This window comes from Phascolarctos cinereus, unplaced genomic scaffold, assembly GCF_003287225.1.
Source record: "Phascolarctos cinereus isolate Bilbo 61053 unplaced genomic scaffold, phaCin_HiC Scaffold_5;HRSCAF=322, whole genome shotgun sequence".
NCBI classification, from domain to species: domain Eukaryota; kingdom Metazoa; phylum Chordata; class Mammalia; order Diprotodontia; family Phascolarctidae; genus Phascolarctos; species Phascolarctos cinereus.
Genome location: NW_027555958.1, coordinates 447,046,776 through 447,071,837, shown reverse-complemented (window position 1 = coordinate 447,071,837; position 25,062 = coordinate 447,046,776). Strand labels below are relative to the sequence as shown.

At 55.8% G+C, this 25,062-nt stretch overlaps 4 protein-coding genes across 7 annotated transcripts in view; 2 read left to right on the top strand and 2 right to left on the bottom strand.

The window, feature by feature from the left end:
- Positions 1 to 1,945, top strand: part of TESK2 (testis associated actin remodelling kinase 2) — a 146,731-nt gene extending 144,786 nt beyond the window's left edge. For all 3 annotated transcript variants that reach the window (XM_078156606.1, XM_020987577.2, XM_020987578.2), the window contains one exon: positions 83 to 1,945. In XM_078156606.1, coding sequence (XP_078012732.1) covers positions 83 to 813 — 731 coding nt within the window. In that variant the 3' untranslated portion in view covers positions 814 to 1,945. The remainder of the gene's footprint in view (positions 1 to 82) is intronic.
- On the bottom strand, positions 1,860 to 4,574 carry TOE1 (target of EGR1, exonuclease). Its single transcript, XM_020987584.2, has 7 exons — positions 4,449 to 4,574; positions 4,287 to 4,327; positions 3,835 to 3,931; positions 3,582 to 3,740; positions 3,169 to 3,428; positions 2,896 to 3,070; positions 1,860 to 2,816 (listed from the first exon to the last, which is right to left on the bottom strand). Exons 1-7 carry the CDS (start codon positions 4,572 to 4,574, stop codon positions 2,202 to 2,204), a joined length of 1,473 nt encoding a protein of 490 aa, XP_020843243.1. The 3' UTR covers positions 1,860 to 2,201.
- Positions 4,575 to 7,080: 2,506 nt separating this feature from the next.
- MUTYH (mutY DNA glycosylase) lies at positions 7,081 to 13,053 on the top strand. 2 transcript variants are annotated; one of them, XM_020987580.2, is made up of 16 exons: positions 7,081 to 7,165; positions 8,589 to 8,803; positions 9,139 to 9,266; positions 9,356 to 9,395; positions 9,488 to 9,561; positions 9,793 to 9,834; positions 9,922 to 9,993; positions 10,515 to 10,628; positions 10,725 to 10,822; positions 10,993 to 11,137; positions 11,226 to 11,307; positions 11,537 to 11,728; positions 11,954 to 12,093; positions 12,167 to 12,316; positions 12,397 to 12,438; positions 12,828 to 13,053. In XM_020987580.2, exons 2-16 carry the CDS (start codon positions 8,737 to 8,739, stop codon positions 12,936 to 12,938), a joined length of 1,497 nt encoding a protein of 498 aa, XP_020843239.1. In that variant the 5' UTR covers positions 7,081 to 7,165; positions 8,589 to 8,736; the 3' UTR covers positions 12,939 to 13,053. The 2 variants fall into 2 exon arrangements, with proteins under 2 accessions (XP_020843239.1, XP_020843241.1); XM_020987582.2 differs by lacking the exon at positions 7,081 to 7,165 and adding an exon at positions 7,226 to 7,592.
- Positions 13,054 to 17,824: 4,771 nt separating this feature from the next.
- HPDL (4-hydroxyphenylpyruvate dioxygenase like) lies at positions 17,825 to 20,478 on the bottom strand. Its single transcript, XM_020987576.2, is given in 2 exon segments — positions 17,825 to 19,068; positions 19,071 to 20,478. Coding segments are annotated over 2 exon segments (1,482 nt in total). The 5' UTR covers positions 20,032 to 20,478; the 3' UTR covers positions 17,825 to 18,547.
- Positions 20,479 to 25,062: the final 4,584 nt, after the last annotated feature.

Below are 25,062 nucleotides of genomic sequence, written 5' to 3'. Positions count from 1 at the left end.
GCCCTGTGGCAAGGGGGAAGCTGGGAGATGGGGGATGTAGGGAAGAAGGCAGCTGGGGAACTGACGGCTTCCATCCTTTCAGGCCTCCTGGAGAAGGGCCCTGGGGTGAAGCGGCCGAGCTCCCTGGACAACAAGATTCCGCCCAAGTCTCCTCACCCACGCCGCACCATCTGGTTGTCCCGAAGCCAGTCAGACATCTTCACCCACAAAGCCCCACGTGCAGTGAGCGTGCTAGACCCCTCCTATGTGCCCCACCGTGGTGGAGGGACCCATATCCCCAAGATCAATCCTTTCAGTGCCCGTCAGGACCTCAAGGGGGGCAAAATCAAATTCTTTGACATGCCCAGCAAGTCAGTCATCTCTCTGGTGTTTGACCTGGACGCACCAGGGCCCGGGGGCTCCGGTGGAGATATTAGCCGGCTTCCCACAGAATGGCAGGAGCCTGTGGCCGCGCCTCTTCGCCGCTGGCGCTCTCTGCCCAGCTGCCCTGAGTTCTTGCAGCAGGAGGCTGGCCTCTTTGGGGGACGAGAGGAGACCCCTTTTGAGGGCCCCCTGCGGCTACTCAGCAGCCTTAAATATGGGGTCACGGAGATCCCACCGTTCCGGGGCCCAGCCTCCTCACATGCTTCGGAACAAGAAGCCATGGACTGTTCTTGTACTGTAAGCTCCCAGGAGGAGAATGGCTTTGGGCCCCTTGCCCCAGAGGCTGTGGAAGTAGAGGATTCCGAGATGCCCCAAAACCTGCTGCCCAGCCCGGCTGGGGCTGCAGCAGGCAGCAGGGGCAGTCAAGGGCAGATAGAATGTGATGGGTGAGCCTGGCCAGGGCTTGGCCCCCTTTCCAGACCAGGGGGCCAGAGACTCTGGTTCAGGGCAGTTTCTTACAAAACCTGAGCCTGGGCTCCATGGTCTTAGGCTTTCTCTCCACCTCAGCCCCAGCTGAGGCCTGCTGCATCCTGCCCCTCCTCAGGGAATGGGGAGAGACACAGTGGGCACAAGCAGCTAGTCTGCCTGGCCTGGTGCCCAGGAGAGCCAGACACTTATCACTAGTCCAGAGCTCAGCCTCAGTTAAAGCAAAATATAGGCTGAGAGCTCCCAAGGCCCTCCAGACTTTGAACCAGCATTCTCCACCGCCTCACCAATGCCATCTCCTGATGGTTCTGGGGACCAGATGGGCCATCCCTCTCAGCTGATGCCAAAGGAGCAGCCTTCCTCACTGCCCAGCATAGCTCAGTCAGTTGGGGACAGAGCAGGGGGTGGTCACACTAGGTCCTCAGTCTCCTCTCCAGCCCCACTGCAAGTCTCCAAAGGGCCATAAGCTCCTGTTTGGAGTTTGGAGCTAAGCTTTGATGCACATATGGACAAACTAGCAGCAGGGGAGAGGGCCGAGTCTCCCACCCAAGGACGTGGACACTTCTTGCCAGTATATGACACTTGAATTTCAAATCTCTTTTGCACTTACTGCTCCAGTCCTGCTGTCCCTAGGGTGGATTCTATGCAAGGGGGGTTGGGGGGAAGGGCAGGCAGGACCTGGCAGGGCTGCCTAACCTTGGGTTTCATGAATTTAGAACATTTAGAACTGTCCAGATGACATGTCTATTTTCATATTTATGAAGGAGTCTTAAAACTTGGCCATCTGTAAATAGCTCACCTTGTGACCAGCAGCATGGGCTCTGGGCACTTCCTGGGCCCCTAGCCCCATGTGTTAACACTGCCCAAACCGGCTTTGCAAACCACGTTTCTAATGTGTATGTTTAGGGACGTGTCAAGCAAATGAGTTTGTTTTGGGGGGACGGGTAGGCCGGGAGGGAAGGGCTGTTCTGGCGGAGCCACGAGCAGAACCAAAGATGAAGCCGGTTAAATTGTTTCATAATTTTTTTTCTTTTCTTTTTTTGTAAAACTTTACCAAGTTGCTTTCAGATTTAAAAATTAAAAAGAGTTGCAGGTAGCTGGTCAGACTTGGCTTTCTTGGGCCCCTGGGAAGGGGGTGCTGTCCGCAGGAGTCCTGCTCTCCTCTCTCAAGTTGGCCAGAATGGGCCACAAACCTCTGTCACCTCAGTCTTTAACTGTCCCGACCCAGGCCCTAACCACAACCCTCTTCCACGTGTATGTGGGGAGGGTGCAAGGGCCAGTTAGAGAAGAGGAAGCCCAGGGGCCCAGCCTCCTCCTTGAAGGCCTGGGGGCTGGGCAGGAAGGAGACTGGCTTAGCTGCTGCCCCAGGCCAGCTTCATCTTCTCACTGTGGGCTTTGGAGGTCCTGGAGAAGTGGCTCTTGGCTATGGGCAGGGGCACAGACTTGCCACTCAGATACACCTTATTGTGGCACTCTGGCAACCAAGGCTCATTGCAGGCCTGCGAATCCCCACTCACCCCCATATAGGCCATGACATAACCTGTCATGAATGCATCAAAGCCAGCACGATGTAACCCCCCTCCCACACTGGCCCCTCGAGACCCAGAGCTCTGCCCGGCTCTTTCCCCAGGCTCTAGGGCCAGCTCCAGCTCTGGCTCTGGTTCTGGTTCCAAGTCCTCACTGGAGCATGGCTCCGGGCCAGACAAAGACACATCCTCAGTCTCGCTCTCTAAAGGGTTGGCTCCATCTTCTACTTCAGCCCCATGGCCTTTCCTGCAGGTCTGTTTTTGGGGGGTTGGCCCCTCCCCAGGCACAGGCCCAGGCTGGCCTGGCAGTCCCTTCCACCGCTTCCTCCGCCGGCCTCCTCGCCGCTTCCTTTTGTCCTCCATGGCCTCATCTGTGCTGATGATGAGGTCAACATCATGGGACTGAGGGCACTGTAGCCCCAGGGGACACCAGCCATAGGCCTGAAAGAGAAGAGGTAAGGCAAGAAGAAAGGAGATTCTCAGTTCCCCTGGTTCCCCCTGCCCTGGGGAAGACACTCACAGAGAAAGTATCACAGATGTTAGAGGTGGAGAGGTTGGGGCTCAGTTGGGTGTGGGACTCGGATACGGGGCAGCAGCGGTAGTCAATGTGGGCGTCCATGCTGGATGGATAGCTGCAGAACTCCAAGACCAAGTGGGGGGCTCCGGCGGCTCGCTGCTTCCCATTCTCCCGTTCACTGCAATCAGCAAACGTGCTGTGTTTGTTGGGGCCTCCACGCCCTCTCCCCAGTCAGGCTCTGGAGCCCACTTCCCAGGCAGGGCGGGGTTCCCTTACCACTTCCTGTAGGCGTACTCCAAGTAGGAGGCCACAAAGCGGGCGTGGAACTCTGAAGCATACTTGGTATCATAGATCCCAGCTGGGAACATCTCAAAGAGGTCAGCGGTGAAAGTGACCAGCTTGTCTGGCAGGTGAGCGTAAAAGCTCTGATAGAGGAAGGCCAGGTCAATCAGTCCGTTGTGTAGCACCAGCGGCCGGCGGGCGCGGATCAGCTCCAGGAACAGCATCCGGACCCCTTGGCTGCGGCTTTCGTCGCCCTGGGAGCCACGAGAGGCAGGGGTGGCTCCTCTGCCCCGACCTCCCCCAGGGACCCACGCTGCATTGTGGGGCCCCCAGCCCAGTCTGTCAGAGCCCACTGTCACCTGTGCCCTGGGCGGAGCCTCCTCTGCTGGGCCGTGCAGAACGCCTACCTTGTCATCGCCTTTGTGGTAAGGAATGCCCTGCGTGTACTGGCGGTTGAAGTCAAAGCCGTGCCGCACCAGGAACTGCACCGACTGCGGCTCAATGACGTACTCTTGCATGCACAGCAGAGTGAGGTTAAACACTTGCACGAGGTAATTGTGCTCTCCCTGGGAGAGAGCCAGAGATGGAGGCGGGGCCTTAGGCTTGCTGCCCCTTTGCCCCCTCCCTGTCTCCGGCTGGTCCCATGCATCCCAAGGCTACCTTGTTCCTCTGCTTCTTAAAGCAAGCCAGGCCCAGGGAAAGGACAGAACGTGATCGGGCTGCGCGGGATATGGCTTTATATCGCTCTTCGATGCAACTGAGGACACACAAGATGCTGGGTAAGAAACGCCCAATCAAGGGGGAGGCAGCTAAGTGGTACAGTGGATAGAGCACCAGCCCTGGAATCAGGAGGACCTGAGTTCAGATCCGACCTCAGACACGTAACACTTACTAGCTGTGTGACCCTGGGCAAGTCACTTAACCCCAACTGCCTCATTAAAAAAAAAAGAGAAAAAAAAAAGGAAAGCCCAATCAGGACCCCACCGCCCACTGCCCAGGAAGGCTCCTCCCCAGGGCACACAGACCAACTCCTGGCAGGCTCAGAGGCTAAGCCCTAGTAGAAGAGGTCTGGGTCCTGCATGCACACAGGGAGGGGCAGGGACTTAACTCACTGATTCAGCAAATTCCTCCTCTCCCCAAGACCGCTCAGCTCCTGAGGAAAGCAGAGGAGGCTGCGAATGAGGGACACAGCCTGGCCTTAGCCAGCCCAGCCCAGGGTAGCTGCTGGAGGCCAGAGCCTCCCAGGACCACCCTGGCCCACCCCCGGCCCTCACCGTATCCACAGCTACAAAGCTGGCTGTCTTGATTGCCAGTAGGATGGAAGGCCACATGTCCTTGAAGTTGTCCACCTGCACATCTACCACAGGCACCCTAAAACGCAATGTCTCTGGAAGCTCCATGCCCCCACCTGAGGGGAGGAAGGAGAATGATGGAGGCAGGCCAGCTGCACCTCCCCAAATACCCTAATCAAGCCAGATGCTAGTGAAACCCGGAGCAGTCATGAAAATATGAGCTTGGGAAGTCTCCAAAGGAAAGCCCGATGGCTGCTTCATGCTTTCATCGATGCCTTGGACAAAGCAGACAGTATGCCCATCCATGACAGTCAGAGTCCTAATGGCCCTTCTCAGGCTACAACACTGGGCCCAGCCTTACAAGAGGCTATTCAAGGGGGGCCAGGGCGTAAAGCCTCACCTCCACAAGTGTAAAGTAGGGAGGCCTGCCAAAGTACCTGGTATAAAAAGATCTGGGGGTGCTAGTGGACTACAAGTTCCCATGATCCTGGGCTGCCCTCCGTGGGGCAATGCTTTCAGGAATACACAGGATGGTCCAGTTGTCTTTGGCTTTGGTCAAATGCCCTCTGGAGTACCAGAGGTTAGGAAGGACACTGATAACCTGGAAAGTGTACAGAGGAGGGGGAAGGGCCTGGGAGTCACACCATTAACGCAGCAATAAAAGGTCACATTTAAATAGCACTTTAAGGTTTGCTAGACACTTTACAAATGTTATCTTGTTTTATCTTCACGACAACCTCGGGAGGCAGGTGCTGCAATCATCCCTGTTTTACAGATGAGGAAAATGAGGCAGAAAGAAGTTAAGTGACTTGTCCAGGGTCCCACAGCTAGGAAGTGTCTGAGGCCAGACTGGAACTCAGGTCTTCCTGACTCCAGGTCCTGGGCTGTGCCCACACACCACCAGCTGCCTCAGAAGAGCCAAAAGGGAGCCTGAGCCTCCTGAATGGGAAGCTGGAGGCCCAATGGAGCTGCCTGCAACCATTCACACATGGCCATTGCTTTCTTTCCTGGAACACGATTTCTCTAGGGATTTGTGCCCCTGCTCTCTCCTGGCTTGCCTCCTGTGCTGGATCTTCCTCTAACCCCAGCCAGCCCCAAAAGCTCCGGCCCGGGCCCTTGTCCCTCTACACCAGACCCTCCTAACCTGCAGTAGAGAACTTGTTTTCAACATCTGGACAACTGTATTTCCATGGAATCCCTTTTGTCATCCTATCTGATGCATTTAAGAACAGTCCTGGGAGGGTGGCTCCCCAGGCTTCACCTGCCTGCCAGGAGTCCAGGTACCTTCTTCTGGTCATCTCACCTGGTGAGCTCACCAGCTTCCTTGGCTTCAATGTCTCTGTGCAGACAACGCCTATGTCTCTCTTGATATCCAGCCCCAGTCTCTCCCCTGGGCACTACAACTGCCCTAGGGAGGAAAGAGTCCCAGACCTAGGGTCAGAGGAGCTGGATTCGAATCCTGGCTCTTGTGCGACCACTCCTTTGGGTCTCCAATCAGAAACCTACAAACTTCTGTCTGCTGCTTCTAAGTCCTTCATAACCCAGGTCCCGCTGTCTTTCTGGCACACAGCAGGCACTAACTAAATGCACGCGGGCTGCCTCGCCCCCTCTCACAATCCGACCCTTTCCTGGCCTCCCTCACTTTGCCCCAACCCTCCCCCTGCTAGGACGTGGCATCTTCCCCTCCCCCCATAAGTGTTTAATGACTCAATTCTCCGACCTAATCCCCTCAGGAGGGTAAAGCCCAGGGAGGGGAAGGGCTCGTTCCTTCTCCCCAGCTCAAGTAGGGGCCCAACGTGCGCCTGGGGCCCCTCCTCTGATTGGCCACAGGGCTCATCCAATTTATCCCCCTCATTTTACAGATTGGGAAACTGAGGTCCAAGAAAGGGGAATGACTCGATCCAAGTCGAGTCCAACCCACACAAGGAGTGGGGCAGCCCTTGCTTGGAGAACTCCAGGGAGGAGGTGCCCCCACCTGCCAAGGATGCCCCCTCCACGCTGGGATGAGCTCCCTCCCCTCTCTGCACCGCCGCCTCATCTGTCAAATGGACCGGGGGGGGGGTAGGGGGTCAAAGGACCTTCCGGCTCAGACTACGAGAGGCCCCGCTCCCGGCATGCCTCGCTGTTACAGGGGTCACAGCTCCCGGCATGCTTCGAAGCGCCCTCAGATCAGCGACCCATAGCCAGAGGAAACTGCGGTGCACGCTGGGACTTGTAGTCACCACCACCCTCCACCCCCACCGCCGTCCGCCTCCCCGCCCGCATCTGCGTGCCGCAGGTCGGGCGCGCCCACTCCTGGCACTTCCCCATCCCGGTCTCTCCTCTTGCCTTCACCTATCTGGCTCCTTCGCCTGGTCCTTGACTGCGCGGGTGGACTCTGGAGCCTCCACTTCAGCCTCCGTCTCCGTCTCCGCACCAGCCGCCACAACGCCTCAACAGCTGAGGGCGGGGCCTCCGTTTCCGCGTGGAGCTGCCTGCAGCTCTGCCTGAGCGCCCGCCTCCAGCCTCCTGACGCCCTTGCGCTGATCAGTGCTTCAGGCGCACAGTTGGGCAGGCTGGGACCTCGAGGCCCCGCAGCGGGCCTGCGTGCGCTGGGAGCCCATTGGCTTCCGCGCCGAGACCCCGCCCTGAGCTCCCAATCGGGCTGTGATTGGCCAGAGCTCTCCACCTCCTCGAGGCTTTCCGCGGGAACGCGAGAGGTAACGGTAAAGGGAAGAGTCCAGGCGTCCACGTGCCCCGCACTGGGTGCCCCTCCCCCAACACTCCCCCCCTCCCCGCCACCCCTTCCCCATTCCCCCCTAAGCTAGATGAACCCCACTGTGGGTTCCCCCATCAGCCCCCCCTCACAAGCGTGGCGCCCCCTTCTTCATTACCTCCCCAGCCGGACCCCTCCATAACCCGCTAGTGCTCTCCTCCCCAACTGCCACACTCGCGCTCAAACCTTCCCGTCTATCGCGTCCCCAGCCCTGGAGAAGGCACCATCACCCTCCCTTGTACAGAAAGGGAAACTGAGGAAGCCGAGATGGACCCTGCTTCGAGGTTCCCGGGGTCCTGCAGGGGTCCCTCCGGCCAGCCACGTGCGGCAGGGTCGAGGATGGCGATCTTGCTTGGAGAGGGGAGCCCGAGGTAGAGACAGGCGGGAGAGGCCGGGCACGGAGATGAGATCGAACCCTGAGAGAGGCTAAGCGCACGCCAGCTCTCCAGCCTTGGGGGATGGGGCTCATGCCCCCTGCCCACGTGGAGCCACTAGACAGGAGGACGCCAGCGGTGGGGGGCGGGGAGGCCTGCTCTGGTTTTTTCTCACCTTTTGTGACCCTTGGCTGATCCTCGCCCCTCTCTGTGCAATGAGGAATTGGTATTCTGCTATCTCTCAGGTGAATTTAATCCAGGGGATTGGTTTCTACTGGGGAGACAAAAGTACAAACGATGCAGATTCTCTAAGGGGGAGATGAGAAGGAAGGATGCACCAGGCATGAAGGGACAGCCTAGGCAAGGGCACAGAGGCTGGAGATGGCATGTCACATCCGAGGGGTACTAGGTCCCTGGTTAATAGTTACTGGTATTCTGTGGTGCTGTTGAGGCTACAAAGCACTTGACACACAATAGCCCTGGGGGGAGGGGAGGACTACAAGATTCATCTCCATTTTACAGATGAGGAGACTGAGGAGGAGACAAGGAAGGGACTTCATCCAGATCTGTTGACCCCACCTTCAACTCTTTCTCCTCTTATACAGTCGTGGGTCTTGGGTCTGTGACCTGCCAGTGAATGTTTTCTTCAGTTTTCTCCACCCCCTTCTTTCTCACATGTTCACATCCCTTGAGCTCAATCAGCATTTAAGTACCTGCTGCTTCCAGAGAATGGCCCCTGGTGTGATGTGTATCAGCGCTGACCTACAGTCAGGGCACCCCTGTCGGAGCTGGGACAAGGGGTCAGCCTCGCCAGGGCAGGGGCCACGTTCTGCCTCTCTGGAATGGAGCGCCATGGGCCCTTTCTCCATCCCTGTCCACTGCGTGCCTACTCCCTTACTGGGCTGGGCCCAGAGCAGCTGCCTCTTGACTGACCGTTAGCCCCTGTTCCTCCTGCCCTCGGTCAGAGCTGCATCCATCTGTGTCCCCATCTAGGGAGGAAGAGGAGGCCTGTGGCCCAGAGCCTGAGGCAAGCCAGGTGTGGGCAGCAGAACAAGGCCCCTACTGGAAGTCACCCAGCCTGGGGAGTCCACAAAGAGCCAGTCTGACCCCCTGGGGCTGAGCAGAGGGTCCCCAGCTGGCCATGAGGAAGCCCCGAAAGGCAGGGGGAGGCAGCCAGAGGCATGGGGAGCAGCCCAGCCCGGACACAGGTGAGTTACCGCCCTGCTTCAGATTTGGGGGAGCCCCCCCCTTTCACCAGCAGATTTACCAAGCTTCAGGAGGGACTCGGGAAGGCTGCAGAGTGTGTGTTTGGGGGTGGGGAGAAGCTCAGGGAACAGAAGGCTGGATGGCACAGCAGGGTCAGAAGACCCTCAGTCCCCTGCCACCCATGTGACCTTCCCCTGAACACTGAGCCATGAAGCACTTTGGAGGGTGGGCCCTGACCCATGGGGGTCTTCTTACAGAAGAGGAAGCTGGGGCAGAGGTGACTCCCAGTTCACATGCTGGCTGGACCCCTGAGGCATCTCCTACCCATCCCCCATAGGCCCAGGGTCCCCCAGCCAGGCGTCCCCATACCATCTGTTTGGTGATGCTGACGAGGTCACCAGGTTCCGGGCCAGCCTCCTAAGCTGGTATGATCAGGCCAAGCGCGACCTGCCCTGGAGGAGGAGGGTATGTGTGAGCAGGATGGAAGAGATGGGGCGAGAGGCAGCAGGGGGGTCAGCCTCCTGCTTGAGCTCCTGCCCCCCAATTGTCCACAGGCAGCAGGAGAGCTGGACCCGGACAGGAGGGCGTACTCTGGTGAGAACCTGGGCCTGGGGCTGACTGGACGCCGGGGGTGGCGGGTGGTCACACCACTTCTGCTCTAACTCTGCCCCCATCCCTGCCTGCAGTTTGGGTGTCTGAGATCATGCTCCAGCAGACCCAGGTCGCCACAGTTATTGGCTACTATACCAGATGGATGCAGGTGATGTCCATGGCCAGAGCAGTGCCCCTCCACCCCCACTCCCACGCAGCAAAGACAGCCTGATCCTGAGTGTATGCCCCGGCATGCCCAGCACAGGGCTGGAGGGAGATCATAAACCCACATTACCCCAAAGTGGAACCCTCCCCTGTGCCTCAGTTTACCCCCAAAGAGAGGGAGCAGGGAGGTGCTGCCCCCCCAAATGACCTCTTTTGTCTCTCCTGGGGCCTGCAGAAATGGCCAGCGCTGCAGGACCTGGCGGGGGCATCCTTGGAGGTAAGAACAGTTTGGGGGTGGAGTTGGGCTGGGCCTTCCTGGGTCTTTCTGGTCCCCTGACGTGTGCATTTCTGTCTTGTCTGACAGGAGGTGAACCAGCTGTGGGCCGGCCTGGGTTACTATTCACGGGGCCGGCGGCTACAGGAAGGCGCTCGCAAGGTGAGGGCTTGGGCAGCTCCTGGAGGGCCGAGGGAGGCAGAGCCCAGACCCCCCAGGCTGGAAGAGCTGGGGGGGGGGGGTCCTGGCCTGGTCTGACTGGAGCCCAGCCCCACTCGTCCTGTGGCCAGCACCGCCAAGAGGCCACAGGATGGCGCCGTGGATGGAGCACTGGGCCTGTGGTCGGATGTGACCTCACATGCTCAGCTAGCTATGTGACCCTGGACAGGTCACTTAATCTGTGCTTCATTTTCTTCATCTGTAAAATGAGAGTCACGATAGCACCTACCTCACAGGAGTGGACTTGGACACAGGACCAACTTGGACAGCGCTTGTGAAGCACTTGGCGCAGCACCTGGCGCACAGTAGGGCGTTATAAACGCCTGTTTCCTTAAACTCGTTTCCTTGGCAGCATTCCCCCCTGCCTGTTTCCTTATGTGTAAAGGTGGGGACAGGCCACATCAGAGGGTGGAAGGTTCCTATGGTAACCCTGTCACAGGATGACTCTGGATGTTCCCCCCCAGGTGGTGGAGGAGCTGGGGGGCCACGTACCCCGCACAGCAGCCATGCTACAGAAGCTGCTGCCTGGAGTGGGCCGGTACACAGCGGGGGCCATCGCCTCCATCGCCTTTGGCCAGGTCAGGGGTCAGAGGATGGGGCGGGGGTACCTCAGAGGGGCTTGAATGCCAGGGCAAGGAGGAATGAGGCTGCTGAGCTGGCCGTTTCTGTGCCAGGTGACTGGTGTGGTGGATGGGAATGTGACCCGTGTCCTATGCCGCGTACGAGCCATCGGGGCAGACCCAGGAAGCCCCATGGTCACCCAGCATCTCTGGTAGGCTGAGCCAGCTTAGCCTGTGCTTGGGGCAAGGGGCAGGGGCTGGGTAAAGGGAAGGGGACCTGGCATTGCCCAGTCCAGGGCAGCTGGTGATGGGAGGCGGGAGGTGGCCCTTCTCTAGGGCCATGTGGGCCCCAGGAGCTCTAACCCACGGAGCTGTGTGGCAGGAGCCTGGCCCAGCATCTGGTGGACCCAGCCCGGCCCGGGGACTTCAACCAGGCAGCCATGGAGCTGGGCGCTACAGTCTGCACCCCCCGAGGTCCACTGTGCCCCGAGTGCCCCGTGCGGGGCTTCTGTCAGGCCCAGAAGAGGGTGAGCACCCTTGGGGCAGGGGGGCCTGGGGCGGGCGGGAAGCAGGGGGCCACAGAGCCCTTGCCAAGTGCCCCATCCTTGACGGCAGGTAGAGAAGGAGCAGACAGCGGCGTCTGGGAGGCTACTGGGCAGCCCAGAGCAGGAGAAGATGCTTGAAGTGGAGGAGTGTGGTGAGAGTCCAGGCTGGCCCAGTCACCTCTTCCCAGCCCCTGCCAGGCCCTAGGAGGCCTGGCCCACCTTAGGGCAGCCTTGGCAGTTTGCAGGCACTCGTGGGGTCTCCTCTCATGTTTTACCCAGCGTCTGTGGGACTGGCATCAGAAGGGAGGGAACAGCCCTGGGCTGGGCCGGGGAACCATCCCCCTGCCCCAGACCTTGGCCTCAGCCTGTCTCCGTGTCCAGCCCCCAGGAGGGCCGGCTCGTGTCCGCTCTGCCTGTCCCCATCAGAGCCTTGGCGTCAAGACCTTGGTGTGGCCAACTTTCCCCGCCAGCCAGCCCGGAAAGCCCCCCGGGAGCAGCGGGCGGCTGTCTGTGTCCTTCAGCAGCCGGGCCCTGAGACCGGCCGCTTCCTGCTGGTGCAGAGGCCCAGTTCAGGTACGGAAGCTGGGCAGAGGTCTCCTCAGGCCTGGGTTCAAATCCTCTTTCTGTCACCTCCCTAGTGATCTTGGGTGAGTCCTTGCGTCTTGGGCCTCAGCTTCCTCCTCCATAGGGGATGGATTAGATGACCCCTGAGATCACCTGGTACTCTCTCTGCATTGGAGGTAGGGGAAGCAGAGGGGGTGCCCAGGAAGGATTGACGGCTGCTCACCCTCCTTGCAGGCCTGTTGGCTGGCCTCTGGGAGTTCCCCTCCGTGCCAGCAGAAGGCACTGAGTACGTCCAGCGCCGGGCACTTGTGAAGGCGCTGCAGACCTGGGTGGGCGGCCCCCTCCCCCTGAGGAGCCTGCGGTGCCTTGGCGAGGTGAGCAGAGAGGCAGGAGGGGGCTCTGTGCAGCTGCTGTCCAGCAGCCCCTGCTCACCCCTGCTTTCCCCAGGTGGTCCATGTCTTCTCCCACATCCGGCAGACCTACGTGGTATACAGCCTGGCGCTGAAAGAGCAGCCCCAGGGCCTGCCCCCATCGGGTGCCCGCTGGGTGAGCCAGGCTGAGTTCCAGGAGGCTGCCGTGTCTACAGCCATGAAGAAGGTACCGGGGATCGGGGAGCAGTGGGGCTGGGGGCTAGGAGCCAAGGCCATTCACCCACCTCCTGCTTCTTGCCCGGGCAGGTTCTTCGGCTGTTTGAGGGCCAGCCCTCAGGGCACAGGAAGGTGAGTTCCTGGGCCCACACCCACATTGTAGGAGCCCAGGGAGGGCAGGAGGCTTGCCCAGGGGGCACAGCTGGGGAGTGTCTGAGTCTGCCTCAAGCCCAGCCTCACTTCCCTGCCCTCTGAGCCTCACCAAAAACCTGGGAAGGAACCTAGGCGGATTACTGACCCCATTTGACAGAGGAGGAAACAGGTTTGGGGACATCAAGACCCTTGCCCAGAGTCCCTTTGTAAGTTGGTGTCAGAGCCTCAGTTCTCTGCCCCCAGACCCAGTCCTGTTTTTACATTGTGCCACCTGCCCCGGCACACTGGGGGAGCCTTGGCATGAGGGTTCCATGCTCCCAGTCTCCTCTGGCTGCCAGGGACCCCCATCTTCCTGGTTTCCCCCACAGGCCTCCAAAAGTCCCCAAGATCCTGCCACTTTAGGCCCTGGGCCTGGGCCTAGCCACCAGCATCGACAACTAACCCTCAATGCCTTTTTCAAGCCAACATCTGCCTCCTGATTGGCCCTAGGGCCCTGAAGATGGGGCAGGTGCCCCTTCCCCTCCCTCTCCCCTCAGCCTGGCTGCAGGTCAGCAGTGAGACTCCTATTAGGTAAATAAAGGATTTGTTTTTAAAGACTCTCTCTCCAGTACCTTCTTGCCCTTCAAACCCTCTCCCTGCTACTTCCTCTTTCCAAGAGGACAAAGAGAAGGTGCCTGTCCTCTGAAGGAAGAGCCAGGGCAGCTCAGAACTGGGCTGCTAGGGCATAGAGGCCTGGCCACTCGGCTCCAAAGCTCCCTGTAATTGGGGCAGGGTTGACCAGGTGACTCACCTCCTATAGACACACTAGCCAGGCCTCTTTGCCAAGCCCCACCAGGTGTCTGTGACTCAGCAACCTTGCTCGGGAGCAAGGAAGTAAGATCATGCATCCTGGGTACCAAGGTCCTTGCTCTGGACTCCTGGCCTCAGGCACCCTGCCATCTCTGTGCCTGCTCTGCAAACATGCCTAGGTCTCAGCCCTACTGAAAGTCCCTTCTCTTTCCATGGGAGCCAGTTAGGAGGAGGTAATGAGCCCCCTGACCTGGGAGGTCTTCAGAACAGTGGCTGGATGGCCACTTGGGGACACAGCTGTAGAGGTGGTTTCTGTTCAGAGGGTGGGCTGGCACTCGGTAACTTTGGGCCTTCTCCAGTGTGCCTCAGGTGGTGGAATCGTAGGGGCTGGTCACATCATGAGCACAGATGATGGCACATCTCTATCCCCAGACTGCTTCTGTGCCCATGGACAGTGCCAGGAGTGAGAGAGACGGGTCCCACAGGCCTCCAAAGCAGCCCACTGTGTCAGGATTGCTGCCCAGCAACCCCAGTGACATGCATTTGGAGGGTGAAAGGCAAGAGTTTTATGAAAGAATTGTAATCTGGCCAGTTATCTTAAGGGAAAGTCAGGAATTTAAGTAGAAAAGCCTCCTGGTTAATTCTAGGAACCCGCAGGCCTTGCCTTGGGGGGAAGGGAATCGGGTTCACTGGGTACTTAACCCAGGATTTTGCAGCCCAAGGGTGCTTCCAGATGAAGAGGCGGGCAGCAGGGCTCTGCCAGGATTTGGGTCTAAAAAAGGCTCCTCCAGAACCGTACCTTTGTTATCCAAAAGGGTGGGCTTGACACGGGCAAAATGTGATCATTTAGTTGGGGTTGGAGTTTTAACGAAAACACCAAACACTGGGGCCTGATCATTTAAACAGGAGCTTGCCTTACAATGATAACTGACGTGTATCGGTCACTGTGTGCCTGGCGCTGTGCTGAGTTTTACAATTATTCTCATTTTATCTTCACAACCCTGGAAGACAGATGCTATTAATATTCCCATTGTACAGATGTGGAAACAGGTTAAGGCACTTGCCAAGGGTCACACAACTAGGTAGTATCTGAGGCTGGATTTGAACTCAGGTCTTCCTAACTCCAGGGCCAATGCTCTGTCCACCTAGCTAATTCCTTTGTTAGGGCTAATGAGCATAATTTTTAAGCAGCCAGCCACAATCAAAGTTCTCTGGCTGATGAAACCAGTTTTAAGAGGGTAGGTTAGGGTATGAATTTAAGCAGGGGGAAAAAAAAGGCAATGTCATGAGAAATGTCTCTTAATAATAAAGAAGGCATTTGCTTTTGAAATCTGCTCGCTGAGTTTGCCATCAGAGGCAAGAGAGATGGGCTTTGTTCCTGGGGTATCCTGGGAGGAGGGGAGAGCAGGTCCCAGTCAGTGCCTTTGCTTCTGTTGTTCGGTGTGAAGGAAGCCTGGCAAGCAGGGGTTTGGGATCCAAAGAATCCACTCAGGTCAGGGCCAGTCCTGGGCTGGCCTCCCTGTGTGCACATGTGTGAATAGAAATCTGGCCTTTCAGGGGCAGCTAGGTGGTGCAGTGGATAGAGCACCGGCCCTGGATTCAGAAGGACCTGAGTTCAAATCCGGCCTCAGACACATAACACTTACTACCTGTGTGACCCTCAGCAAGTCACTTAACCCCATTGCCTAGCCAAAAAACCAAAAAAAATCTGGCCTTTCCCCCGTCTCGCACTCTGCCATCCCCACAAGCTGGAGGCTTATGTCCTGAGCTTTTGCCAACCCTAAGATTCTGGGGTTCAGTGTCAAGGTTGCAAAGTCTTCTAGAATGACTCTAGGCATAGACCTCCTGAAGACTGCATCCTCTTAGGTCGTGAAAACAGCTTAAATATCATTGCAGAGCCTGATCACTTAAAAAAGTTATTGCCGTCTTGCTTATTTTCCAGCCGCAGATGGAAACCTACCTTACAACAAAAACAAGTGAGCAAAAATATCTGGTACAGAAACTTCATCCAACAGTGCATGCAGTAGTACGCCCTACTGGCCCCCTACCTCTTCGCAGTGAGAAAGGAAGTCTATTTCCATATCTCTTCTCTGGGACCTTCAACTACTCCTAGCATAGCGCCGCTCTTGAGTAATGTTTCTTAGGGGCCACTAGGTGGTGCCACAGAGCACAGGGCTTCTACTCGGGAAGCCCTCAATTCAAATATGGCCCCAGACACTCACAGTGGAGGAGAAGGGGAAGATGGGGATGGTAATGACAACCCCTCTTTCCCAGGGTGGTCATGACAGTCCAAAGGGATGTTAGAGCTTTGCAAGCCTGGATAAGCCCTGTTTGCTTCGTGTACAGGGTTCCCAGGCCCATTGCTCATCACTTCTCGCTGCACGTTGCTAGGCCAAGAGCTGGGCCTTTTTCTCATTCCTACAGTAGAAGCTTTCCAGGGAGAGAAGTCTCCCAACCTATCCAGGTAGGCACCTCTGCTGGGGCAGTGAGAGGTTAAATAAACCACTGGGCCAGGGTCTCACTGTCAGGATGTGAGCCCGTGGGTCCTGGTTCCAGGGGCTGTGCTTCGAAAAGTTCTTTGGGGGCAGCTAGGTGGCGCAGTGGATAGAGCACCAGCCCTGAAGTCAGGAGAACCTGAGTTCAAATCCAGCCTCAGACCAAACACTTGACACTTACTAGCTCTGTGACCCTGGGCAAGTCACTGAACCCCAATTGCCTAAAAAAAAAAAGTACTTTGCAAACTTTGAAGCTCTAGAAAAATGGGAGTGCTTATCCTAGCAGGCCTGGCTCATTTGAATTTCTCTGGAGATTCGTGATTGAGAGCACGTTTCTATAATCTACTAGTTTACAATTCTTGTGAAGTGAAATAGCATATCCTTTGTTGGGGCAGCTAGGTGGCTCCCAGCCTCGGGTCAGGAAGATCTGGGGTCAAATTTGGCCTTGGACATTTACTAGCTGTGTGACCCTGGGAAAGTCACTGAACCCTGTTTCTCGGTTTCTTCATCTGTAAAATGAGCTGGAGAAGGAAATGGCAAACCACTCCAATATCTCTGCCAAGAAAACCTCAAATGGGGTCATGAATGGGACTCTTGGAGTTATATGTGCAACCATTCTTATTTATTAGAGAATTGATTATTTTAGAGGATTATTATTAAATTATAATAAATTGAATTCATTTTTCATTAAAGCGAATCATAAGAGTATGCTGACTCTCAGCTGTCTTTGAATATCCATAGACCCTTGTTTTATGAATCTTGTGGGTGCCCCCCCTTTTTTTAGCTACCCCAAAGAGTGCTTCCATGACACTTTTGATATATATATATTAGGACCGTTTCTGACTCTGACTTCCTTGGGATTGGTCCACATAGTGAGACTGCTAGGTCAATGAGTACAATTTAGTCACTTTCCCTACATCCAGAAAGGCTGGTCTATTTCAAAGAAAGCTCAGCTGAAAGTAATGCATCAGGGTCTGACTTTCCACAGCCCTTCCAGCATAGACTGTTCCCAGTTCTCATCTTGGCCAATTTGCACATAAGTGAAACCTCAGCGGTGTTTTAATTTGCCTTTCTCTTACCATTAGTGATTTGGGCCATGTTTTCATGGCCCAACAGTTGTCATAAACCGACAGTTTAATACTTTTGGTGTTTTCCTTTAAGGAATTCAGATCCCATCCTCATCATTTCCACTGTTCTTTTCTAATCCTGTCTTGATACTATTTATGCAAAAACATTTTAGGGTTATGTGGTCAAGCTGTGTACTTGCTTTGCTCGGTGGCCTTGAGCCTGGTCCCTTACTGGTCATTAATTCTAGGTAGGGTCTATGCCAGGAACTCCCCCCCCCCCATGGACTGTTCACCTCAGTGTCCCTCACATCCAGGCACCTAGGGCAGATAACCCCGGTTGCAACCCACATTTCCCCAGGGCTACAGGTTTTGCCAGGTACTTTCCTTAAAATAACCTTTTGAGCCAGATAATACAAAGATGACCTACACCTTGCAGAGGAGATAACGGAGGCCTGGGTTGAGACTTGCTTTCAATCACTCAGCAAAGACAGAACTCTGTCGAGATCTGAAATCCAGCTTCCTGGGTCCCAAGTCCAATACTCACCCCTGGGTCGGGCTGCGGCTAGTTTAGGGGAGGGGAAGAGTCCAGGCCCCCAGGCACACCTGCTCAGGGCAGCACCTGGCCTGGCCCATTCTCCATCTAAGCATCTAAGACCTGCCTTTGCCACGGTATTTGCCTTTGTCTCTAGCAGCCTCCACAGGCTTCCAAGTTCAGCCTCAATTAGCTGGGGGCATCCCAGCCCAAGTTCCTCCCAGTTCTGTCCCAGGGGAGGGGGAACACAAACAAGCTAATTAATCACTTGTACACCAGTCCAGGTTCCCTCAGAGGCAACTCACTAGCAGTGCTTGAAAACGTCCAGGGACAACCTGGCCATGCCCAGGCTAGGGAGGGCTGAGATTCCTCCCAACACCAAGTCCCCTACGCCCATGCTGGAGGCCACCCTCTCCAGCTTCCCTACCCCGTCCCCAATGGGAGGGTGGGGTAGGAGAGGAGATAAAGCCAATCTAGTAGCGGAGCTTTTAAGGTCTTTATTAGCCAAGGACAGACCGGGTATGGGGCTGAGGCGAGATCCCCTTCCCCACCCCCCAAGAATGTCTCCTCCAGGTCCCAGGATCAGGTTCAGAGAGGCTCCCCTCTTCTGCCCCCACCCCCATGGCTTAGGGGCGGCTTTCAGGCCGTTGCCTGGCTCCTGGCAGCTTCCTAGGCACTAGCATCTGTGCCAATCTTATCACACCTGGTCAAGATGAAGGCCCCTGCACAACCTCAGGCTAGGCACTTGCCAAGGACAGTTTGGCTAAGGTCAGGGGGTCACCGGATTTAAGGTGAAGGACCTCTTAGGAAGCTTTTATTCTAGAGGAGAAAACTGGGACCCATAGCTGGGAAGGATCAAATCCAAGGTCACTGAGGAAGCAGCCCTGGGACCTCTTTCTAGTAGAAATTCAGATGTGAACTCTGTCTCGATTCCTTAGGATGCCAGGAGGGTTTCAAGTTGGAAAGACAGGCTCAGCTAGCACCCTTGGATAGGGCAGATGGGGGATGGGTGTGGGAGGAAGACAGGACCCAACCAGGTCCTCGGCTCTCAGGCCCCTCCAAGTGGAGGTGGGTAAGGCTGCGCACACACACACCACTGAGAGGGGGCTGGGCTTCTGCATGAGGAGGGTTCTGATGTAGCCAAGGCTGGCACAGAAGGCAGGTCAGGACATCAAGGTCCAGCTCGGCTGAGGAGGCTCTCTTCTTCAGCGGGGCTCCCCAGCCCTCTTGCTAGTGGCCATGTGCTCCTCCAGAGCCTCCCACAAGGCCTGGATGTTACCTTGGCCAAAGCCTGTAGCTCCCCGCCTCTGGATCAGCTCCAAAAAGAAGGTCTCCTCCGAAAAGAGGGGCTTGGTGAAGACCTGCAGCAGGTAATTGGTACCCTCACCTTGCCTTCCATCCTTGTCCAGCAGGATGCCCAGCTCGGCCAGCCTCCCCACCTCTTGGCCCACGGCCAAGATCTGGGCCACTTTGCCAGCCTGCTGGTAGTAGGTGGCGGGAGGGGCCACAAGGTTGCCGCTGGCTGCAACCACTCGACGGGCTGTGGCCAGGATGTCCCCAGTGTAGAGGCCCACGTGCTGCAGGCCCGGGCCCCCGTGCTGGGCCAGGAAGAGCTCTACCTGGTCCTGGGCCCCCAGCAGGCCTGGCAGCGATTCGCCCAACACCAGCATAGGAGCCACACTGCCCGAGGGCGCCTGCAGGGCAGCCAGCCGCAGGCCCCCGGCCGGCCAGCCCGGATCTCCAAGCCCTGCTCAGGGTGGTCATCGGCCGGGCCCAAAGTGAAGCGTCGATAGCCCAGGCACTCCTGGTACCAGCGCAGCCACGGGCCCGAGCTGCCCCGAGGGCAGGCCAGCGCTACGTGGTCCACGTGGCTGAACCAACCGCCTTGGCTGTGGCCGTCGCCGTCGCCATCGGGGTGGCCGCATTCCTGGAAGCCCGGCAGGAAGGGCCCCCGGTAAGCGCCCCGCTCCAGCAGCGTGTGGCTCAGGTTGCCGACGGGGGAGCGCACCACGGCGTAGGTAACTGTGCCCTGGGCGTCGGCCACGGCCTGAGGCTGCACAGCCACAGGGCAGCCGAGCTCCCGCAAAGCCCCGACGGCGCCCCGCACGTCGGCCACCTCGAAGCACACATTGGAGGCGGTGGGCACGGCGTGCGCGGAGTCCACGTCGTAGAGGGGCCCCTCGCGGCCACCCCCCGTGCCCGGCGCGCTCTCATTCACCAGGAACACGGCGTCCCCGCTGCGTAGGGCCAGCTGGCGCCAGCCGCCGGACTCCCGCACGGCCACAGGCCGGAAGCCGAAGCAACGCTGCAAGTCCCGGGCCAGGGGCTGGCCGCGGGGGACGTGCAAGGAGATGTGGCAGAGACGGCCCACTTGGACAGCCATGGAGGCAAGGCAGCAGCTCGACAGGTAGTGAGCTCCCCGTCTCCCGAAGGCTCCAAGGCTCCAGGTCTCACGATGCTGGAGCTGAGATTCTCGGTCTGGCCGGAGTCGTCCTCCTGAGTGCCTTTGAAAGACCAGGAGGGGGCTAAAAGCTGCGCGTGAGCGAAGGTGGGGCCTAAGGAGTGGGGAGAGGGGCGGGCCGAGGGCTGCCCGGGGAGGAGGGGGAGTGAGGGCAGTGCAGGGGGCACGAACGGAAAGGGTGGGGGGGTAGTGTATGTGGGGGGGTACCAGGACAAGGAAGCTCCGCATGCCCCACCCTAGGCCCGCCTCAGGTCCGCCCCATCCAGACCTCCCCCCGGGAGCCTGGGGGCCGCCTGTCCACGTGAGGCTGGGGCGGGGGCTCCGCGGACATCCCTGCGCGTGCTCTCCGCTGGAGGGTCCCCAGCCCCTCGGCCCCTCCGGAGGGCACTTTCATTGTCCGAACTGGAAAGGACTTCAGCGTTCGTGGAAGACACGAATGAGAGCTCAACCCTCCCCACACGCACACCCCAGTCGCTACCATCGCTCCGGCCTCTGCGTTTGCTGAGCACGTGTCCCACGCATTAACTACCTCGTTTAGTCACCAGAGGTCGTTCAATCTCCGCGGTAAGGCCTCCAAAGGTAGGAAACTCCAAAGCCCCAGAGGCCGCCCCCTCCTCTGGGGCCAGCTCTTCAGACCCCGGGCTTCCTCCCCTTGGGGTCACCTCGAGCCCCTCTGTGCCCTTTTCCTCACTCAGCCCCGCCCCAATCTTCCCTTCCCCTGTGCCCCTGTCTGACCCTTGGATGAGTCAGTCAGCACTTAGCACCCCCATGTGCCTGGCACTGTGCTGGGCTCTGAGGTTGCAAAGACAAAAAGAAGACAGACCTTGGCTTCGAGAGTTGGCAGACAGCCCAACATACTCCTCTGTAGTCGGGTAGAGCAGACGTGACCACATGGTCCTGGACTCCTCCAGCCCGTGAATGTCCTGCGGCCCCTAGAGCTGACCACAAGACGCGAGATACTCCAGGACCGAGGACAGGGGAACTCTCCACCTGGCCCATGCCCCTATTCCTGCATTTTATGCCTTTCTTAATGCAGCCTAAGGCTTGAAGTACTGTGGACTTCTGCTGAACACCAGGGTCCCCAGAACCCCCGATCTTCCTATCCAAGCATGCCTCCTCCCATTCTGGATTTGTGGAATTAATTTCCAGATCCAAAGATTTTACATTAACCTTTATTAAACGTCAGCTTCCAGTCCCTCTAATCAAGAGCAGCTTGTCAAGATTTCTTACTTATCTGCTAATTTCCTGAGGATGCCACCCAGCAAGGTGGAGCAAGTGGTGGGCTTGAGGCTAACATGCAAGACTGCTTGGGGAGCTGAGCACCCCAGAGAACAGCCAAAAATCTGTTGAAGAAAGGCAGCTTACAGGCTGTGGGAGCTTAGTAGAGAGGGGGATCTCCAGGAAGGGAGGAGAGGTCATCCCCCAGGACGTCCCCTCTCAGGAACTCTTTGCCAAAGTCCTAAGGCTTTTTTAGCCTTCTTAGGCCAATGGCCTAGACCTGGGTCCCAGAGCAAACCCCTTGGGGGCAACATTAAGTCCAAATATCTTCAGTCTGAATGAAAATTACCTTGCTCCAAAGATTCCCTGCTGGTTTTATGGGAATGTAAAGAGTTGCTTGCTGATTTCCCCAGTTCTACTGCTGTATTGGTCCCCGACATACAGCAACAACTGTTGTGGCCCTTCCCCTGGATTACTGTAACAGCCTCCCAGTTGCTCTCTTTGCCCCATTCTCTCCCCTCCATTCAGCTGCCAAAGTGATTTTTCTCACTCAGGTCTGAATGTATCACTCACTTCTTGACTCAGTAAACTCCAGCAGATCCCTATTACCTCCAAGATCAAATACAGTGTCCTCTTTGAATGAATGTATCCTCTGACCTTTATCCACTCTGATGCCGGGGTGAACAGAAGAGGCCCAGCCCTCCCCGCCAGCTTGGGCAGCCGCCCACCTGCTGTGCCACCCAGCTCCAGAGGGAGCCCTGACTGCTCCCAGAGCTGAGGATGCTGGTGCCCAGGGGGAACGAGTCTCCTGTGGCAATCTGGAGAATAAAGTCAACACCGGCTCTCCCAGTCCAGCCTTCTTGCTTCACCTCCCACGTGGAGCCACGCATCCTGATCTGTGACTTTATCTCAACTCTGTGGTCATGATGTGCCAGATCTTGGCATCTTTGCCTCTGGGGGAGTGGATTGGGAAGTGGGCTTGTGGCTAAGGGTAGCCCAGGTGGGGTCTGGTTCATGAGCTGCAGAAAGTCTGTAGATTCCATGTCTTCATGTTTTGAGTACTATTCCATCTCATCCCTCCTGTTACTGCACCTGCATGTTTGACACATGATGAAATACCACAGAGGATTACAGCAGCTCCAACATCTAATCCCATCTTTGACACAAGCAAAGCAAGTTAAGTCAGCAAGCATTCATTAAGCACCTACTATATGCTAGGCTCTGCGCTAAGCACTGGACATACAAAGAAAGGCCAAAACAGTCCCTACTCTCAAAGAGCTCACAGCATTGAGGGAGAAGGGCAAGACACAACCTCTGTGGACCTCAGTTTCCTCATCTGTAAAATTAGGGGGCTATGGCTTCTAAGGTCCCTTCTAGATCTTTTTCTTTTTCCTAACTTCCTTTCTTCCTTCCTTTCTTCCTTCCTTTCTCTTTCTTTCTTTCTTTCTTTCTTTCTTTCTTTCTTCTTTCTTTTCTTTCTTTCTTTCTTTCTTTCTTTCTTTCTTTCTTTCTTTCTTTCTTTCTTTCTTTCTTTCTTTCTTTCTTTCTGTCTGTCTTCCTACCTTGCCCTGTCTGAAAGATCAGTCACTGATGAGTCTGATTCCAATACTGATCAGTGTGGAAGTATCAATCTTTTCTGTTTCTCACTCAGCCTACTCAGCCCCTCCTTAGCCATCTTGGTGACCCTCCACTCTAGGGGTTCACTGTATCAGTGCCAGTCTTAGTACGGACACCGACTGGCTTTGGCCGCACTGCAGCTGAAAACTTCCAAGCTCAAGAGATCTACCAACATTAGCCTTCTCCATGGCAGGAACTACAGTTGTGTGCCACCACACCCAGCCAGGTCTAAATCTGTGATGCTATGGTCCTATGTTAATATGAAAACATGGGAAATGGATGAAGGAACAGACATCAGCACTGACCATTATCATTTCCTACATAGGTTTATTAAGTGTCAAGATCTGCTTTTTAATCCACATGCTCTCATGCCACAGACAGTGTTCTTTCCCCATCCCTGTCCCTCCTATGGGACAGAGAAACAATAGAAGTCTCCATCAGTTAGGCTGATAGAATCAATTAACATTGCTTGAAGGATTAACCTACAGCAAATGGTCTATTCTCCACCCCCTATGGGAACCTGCCTGGTGAACCCTAGAGCACAAAACCTGGACAGTGGTCCTCACTTCCTGAGCCCCCTCTGTCCCCTGCACAGTGAAATGATGACCACACAGTTTTCAGATGAAGAAATTAAAGCTATCTATAGTCATATGAAAAAATGCTCTAAATTACTATTGATTAGGGAAATGCAAATTAAAACAACTCTGAGGTACCACCTCACACCTATCAGATTGGCTAATATGACAAAAAAGGAAAATGACAAATGTTGGAGAAGATCTGGGAAAACTGGAACACTAATGCATTGTTGGTAGAGTTGTGAACTGATCCAACCATTCTGGAGAGCAATTTGGAACTATGCCCAAAGGGCTATAAAACTGTGCATACCCTTTGATCCAGTAACACCACTACTAGGTCTGTATTCCAAAGAGATCATAAAAAAAGGGAAAGGTTTGGGCAGCTAGGTGGCATAATGGATAGAGCACCAGCCCTGGAGTCAGGAGGACCTGAGTTCAAATCCAGCCTCAGACACTTGACACTAACTGTGTGACCCTGAGCAAGGCACTTAACCTCATTGCCTAGCCAAACAAAGAAAGGGGGGGAGGGAGAGAAGGACTCACATGTACAAGAATATTTATAGCAGCCCTTTTTGTGGTGGCAAAGAATTGGAAATTGAGAGGATGCCCATCATTTGGGGAGTGGCTGAACAAGTTATGTATGTGAATGTAATGGAATACTATTGTTCCATAAGAAATGATGAGCTGGTGGATTTCAGAAAAACCTGGAAGGATTTACATGAACTGATGCTGAGTGAAGTGAGCAGAACCACGAGAACATTGTATACAGTAACAGCCACATTGTATGATGATCAACTTTGATAGACTTAGTTAGCTCTTCTCAGCAATGCAATGATCTAAGACAATTCCAAAAGACTCCTGATAGAAACTGCTATCCACATCCAAAGAAAAAACCATGGAGTCTGAATTCAGATTGAAGCATATTATTTTCTCTTTTTTTTCTTTCTTATGGTTTTTCCCCTTTTGTTCTGATTCTCCTTCTATAACATGACTAATGTGGAAATATGTTTAATATAATTGTACATGTATACCCCATGTCAGATTGCTTGCCATCTTGGGGAGGGGGGAGGAGGGAGAGGAGGAAGGGAGAAAAATTTGGGACTCAAAATCTTATAAAAGTGAATTTGAAAAATAAATAAATAGAAAAAAAAAGAAAGTCAGTAGCCACTGGAAAAAAAAGAAGGAAGTGATGACCACTATAGTAATTGTTTTTGCTATAGCTAAAAAGTTTACAAAGGACTTTCACAAAAGCATGGCCTGTAAGAACCTTGCTGCCAACCTGGGCTTGAGCTAGAAAGCCACCTGTGCAGGTTCCTGGAGAATGACATCATTCAGCCTTCCCTGCACTAAGGAGGACCTGTCATCTCTCCAAGCAGCCCAGGCTGCTCTGGGACTAACTCTCATGGCTAGAAAGCTCAGAGACAGGAAGCCTCAGGTCACAGTGCTGTTCGGGGGCAGTGAGCTGTCCAAAGCCAAATCCTGACTCCAGCATTCCTTAATGGTCACTTGGGCACTCAGGTTTCCTGGGTCTTCCACTCCCACAGGTCTTGCCCCCGGCTCTCTGTCCATAGGTGATTCCTGAGGCCCATCTCTACCTGATATTCCTGTTTTCCTCCTGGAACTCTCTGTGAGTCCCACTGAGGCTCACGTGCAGGCGCACCCAGGGGGAAGGGCTCTGATCACATGCAGGCCCTGGTCCCCAGAAGGGAGGCTGCCTAGCTGCACGGGTCCAGTCTGGGCCAGGCAGATAAGCAGCCTCCAGGGGAACATTAACCAAAATGGGGAAGAAAGGAGGCCCAGGCCACAAAGTCTCTTATCAACCGCACCCCCAACCTGGGAAGAAGGCTCT

Bases quoted from the DNA above. Each gene is read 5' to 3' on its own strand.
- MUTYH (XM_020987580.2), top strand. From the start codon at position 8,737: ATGAGGAAGCCCCGAAAGGCAGGGGGAGGCAGCCAGAGGCATGGGGAG. The intron at 10,629-10,724 runs GTCAGGGGTCAG...TTTCTGTGCCAG, and splicing joins CCTCCATCGCCTTTGGCCAG to GTGACTGGTGTGGTGGATGG. The intron at 12,094-12,166 runs GTGAGCAGAGAG...TGCTTTCCCCAG, and splicing joins GCCTGCGGTGCCTTGGCGAG to GTGGTCCATGTCTTCTCCCA.
- TOE1 (XM_020987584.2), bottom strand. From the start codon at position 4,574: ATGGAGCTTCCAGAGACATTGCGTTTTAGGGTGCCTGTGGTAGATGTG. The intron at 4,328-4,448 runs GTGAGGGCCGGG...TGCTTTCCTCAG, and splicing joins GCTTTGTAGCTGTGGATACG to GAGCTGAGCGGTCTTGGGGA. The intron at 3,932-4,286 runs GTGAGTTAAGTC...GTGTGTCCTCAG, and splicing joins AGGAGGAATTTGCTGAATCA to TTGCATCGAAGAGCGATATA.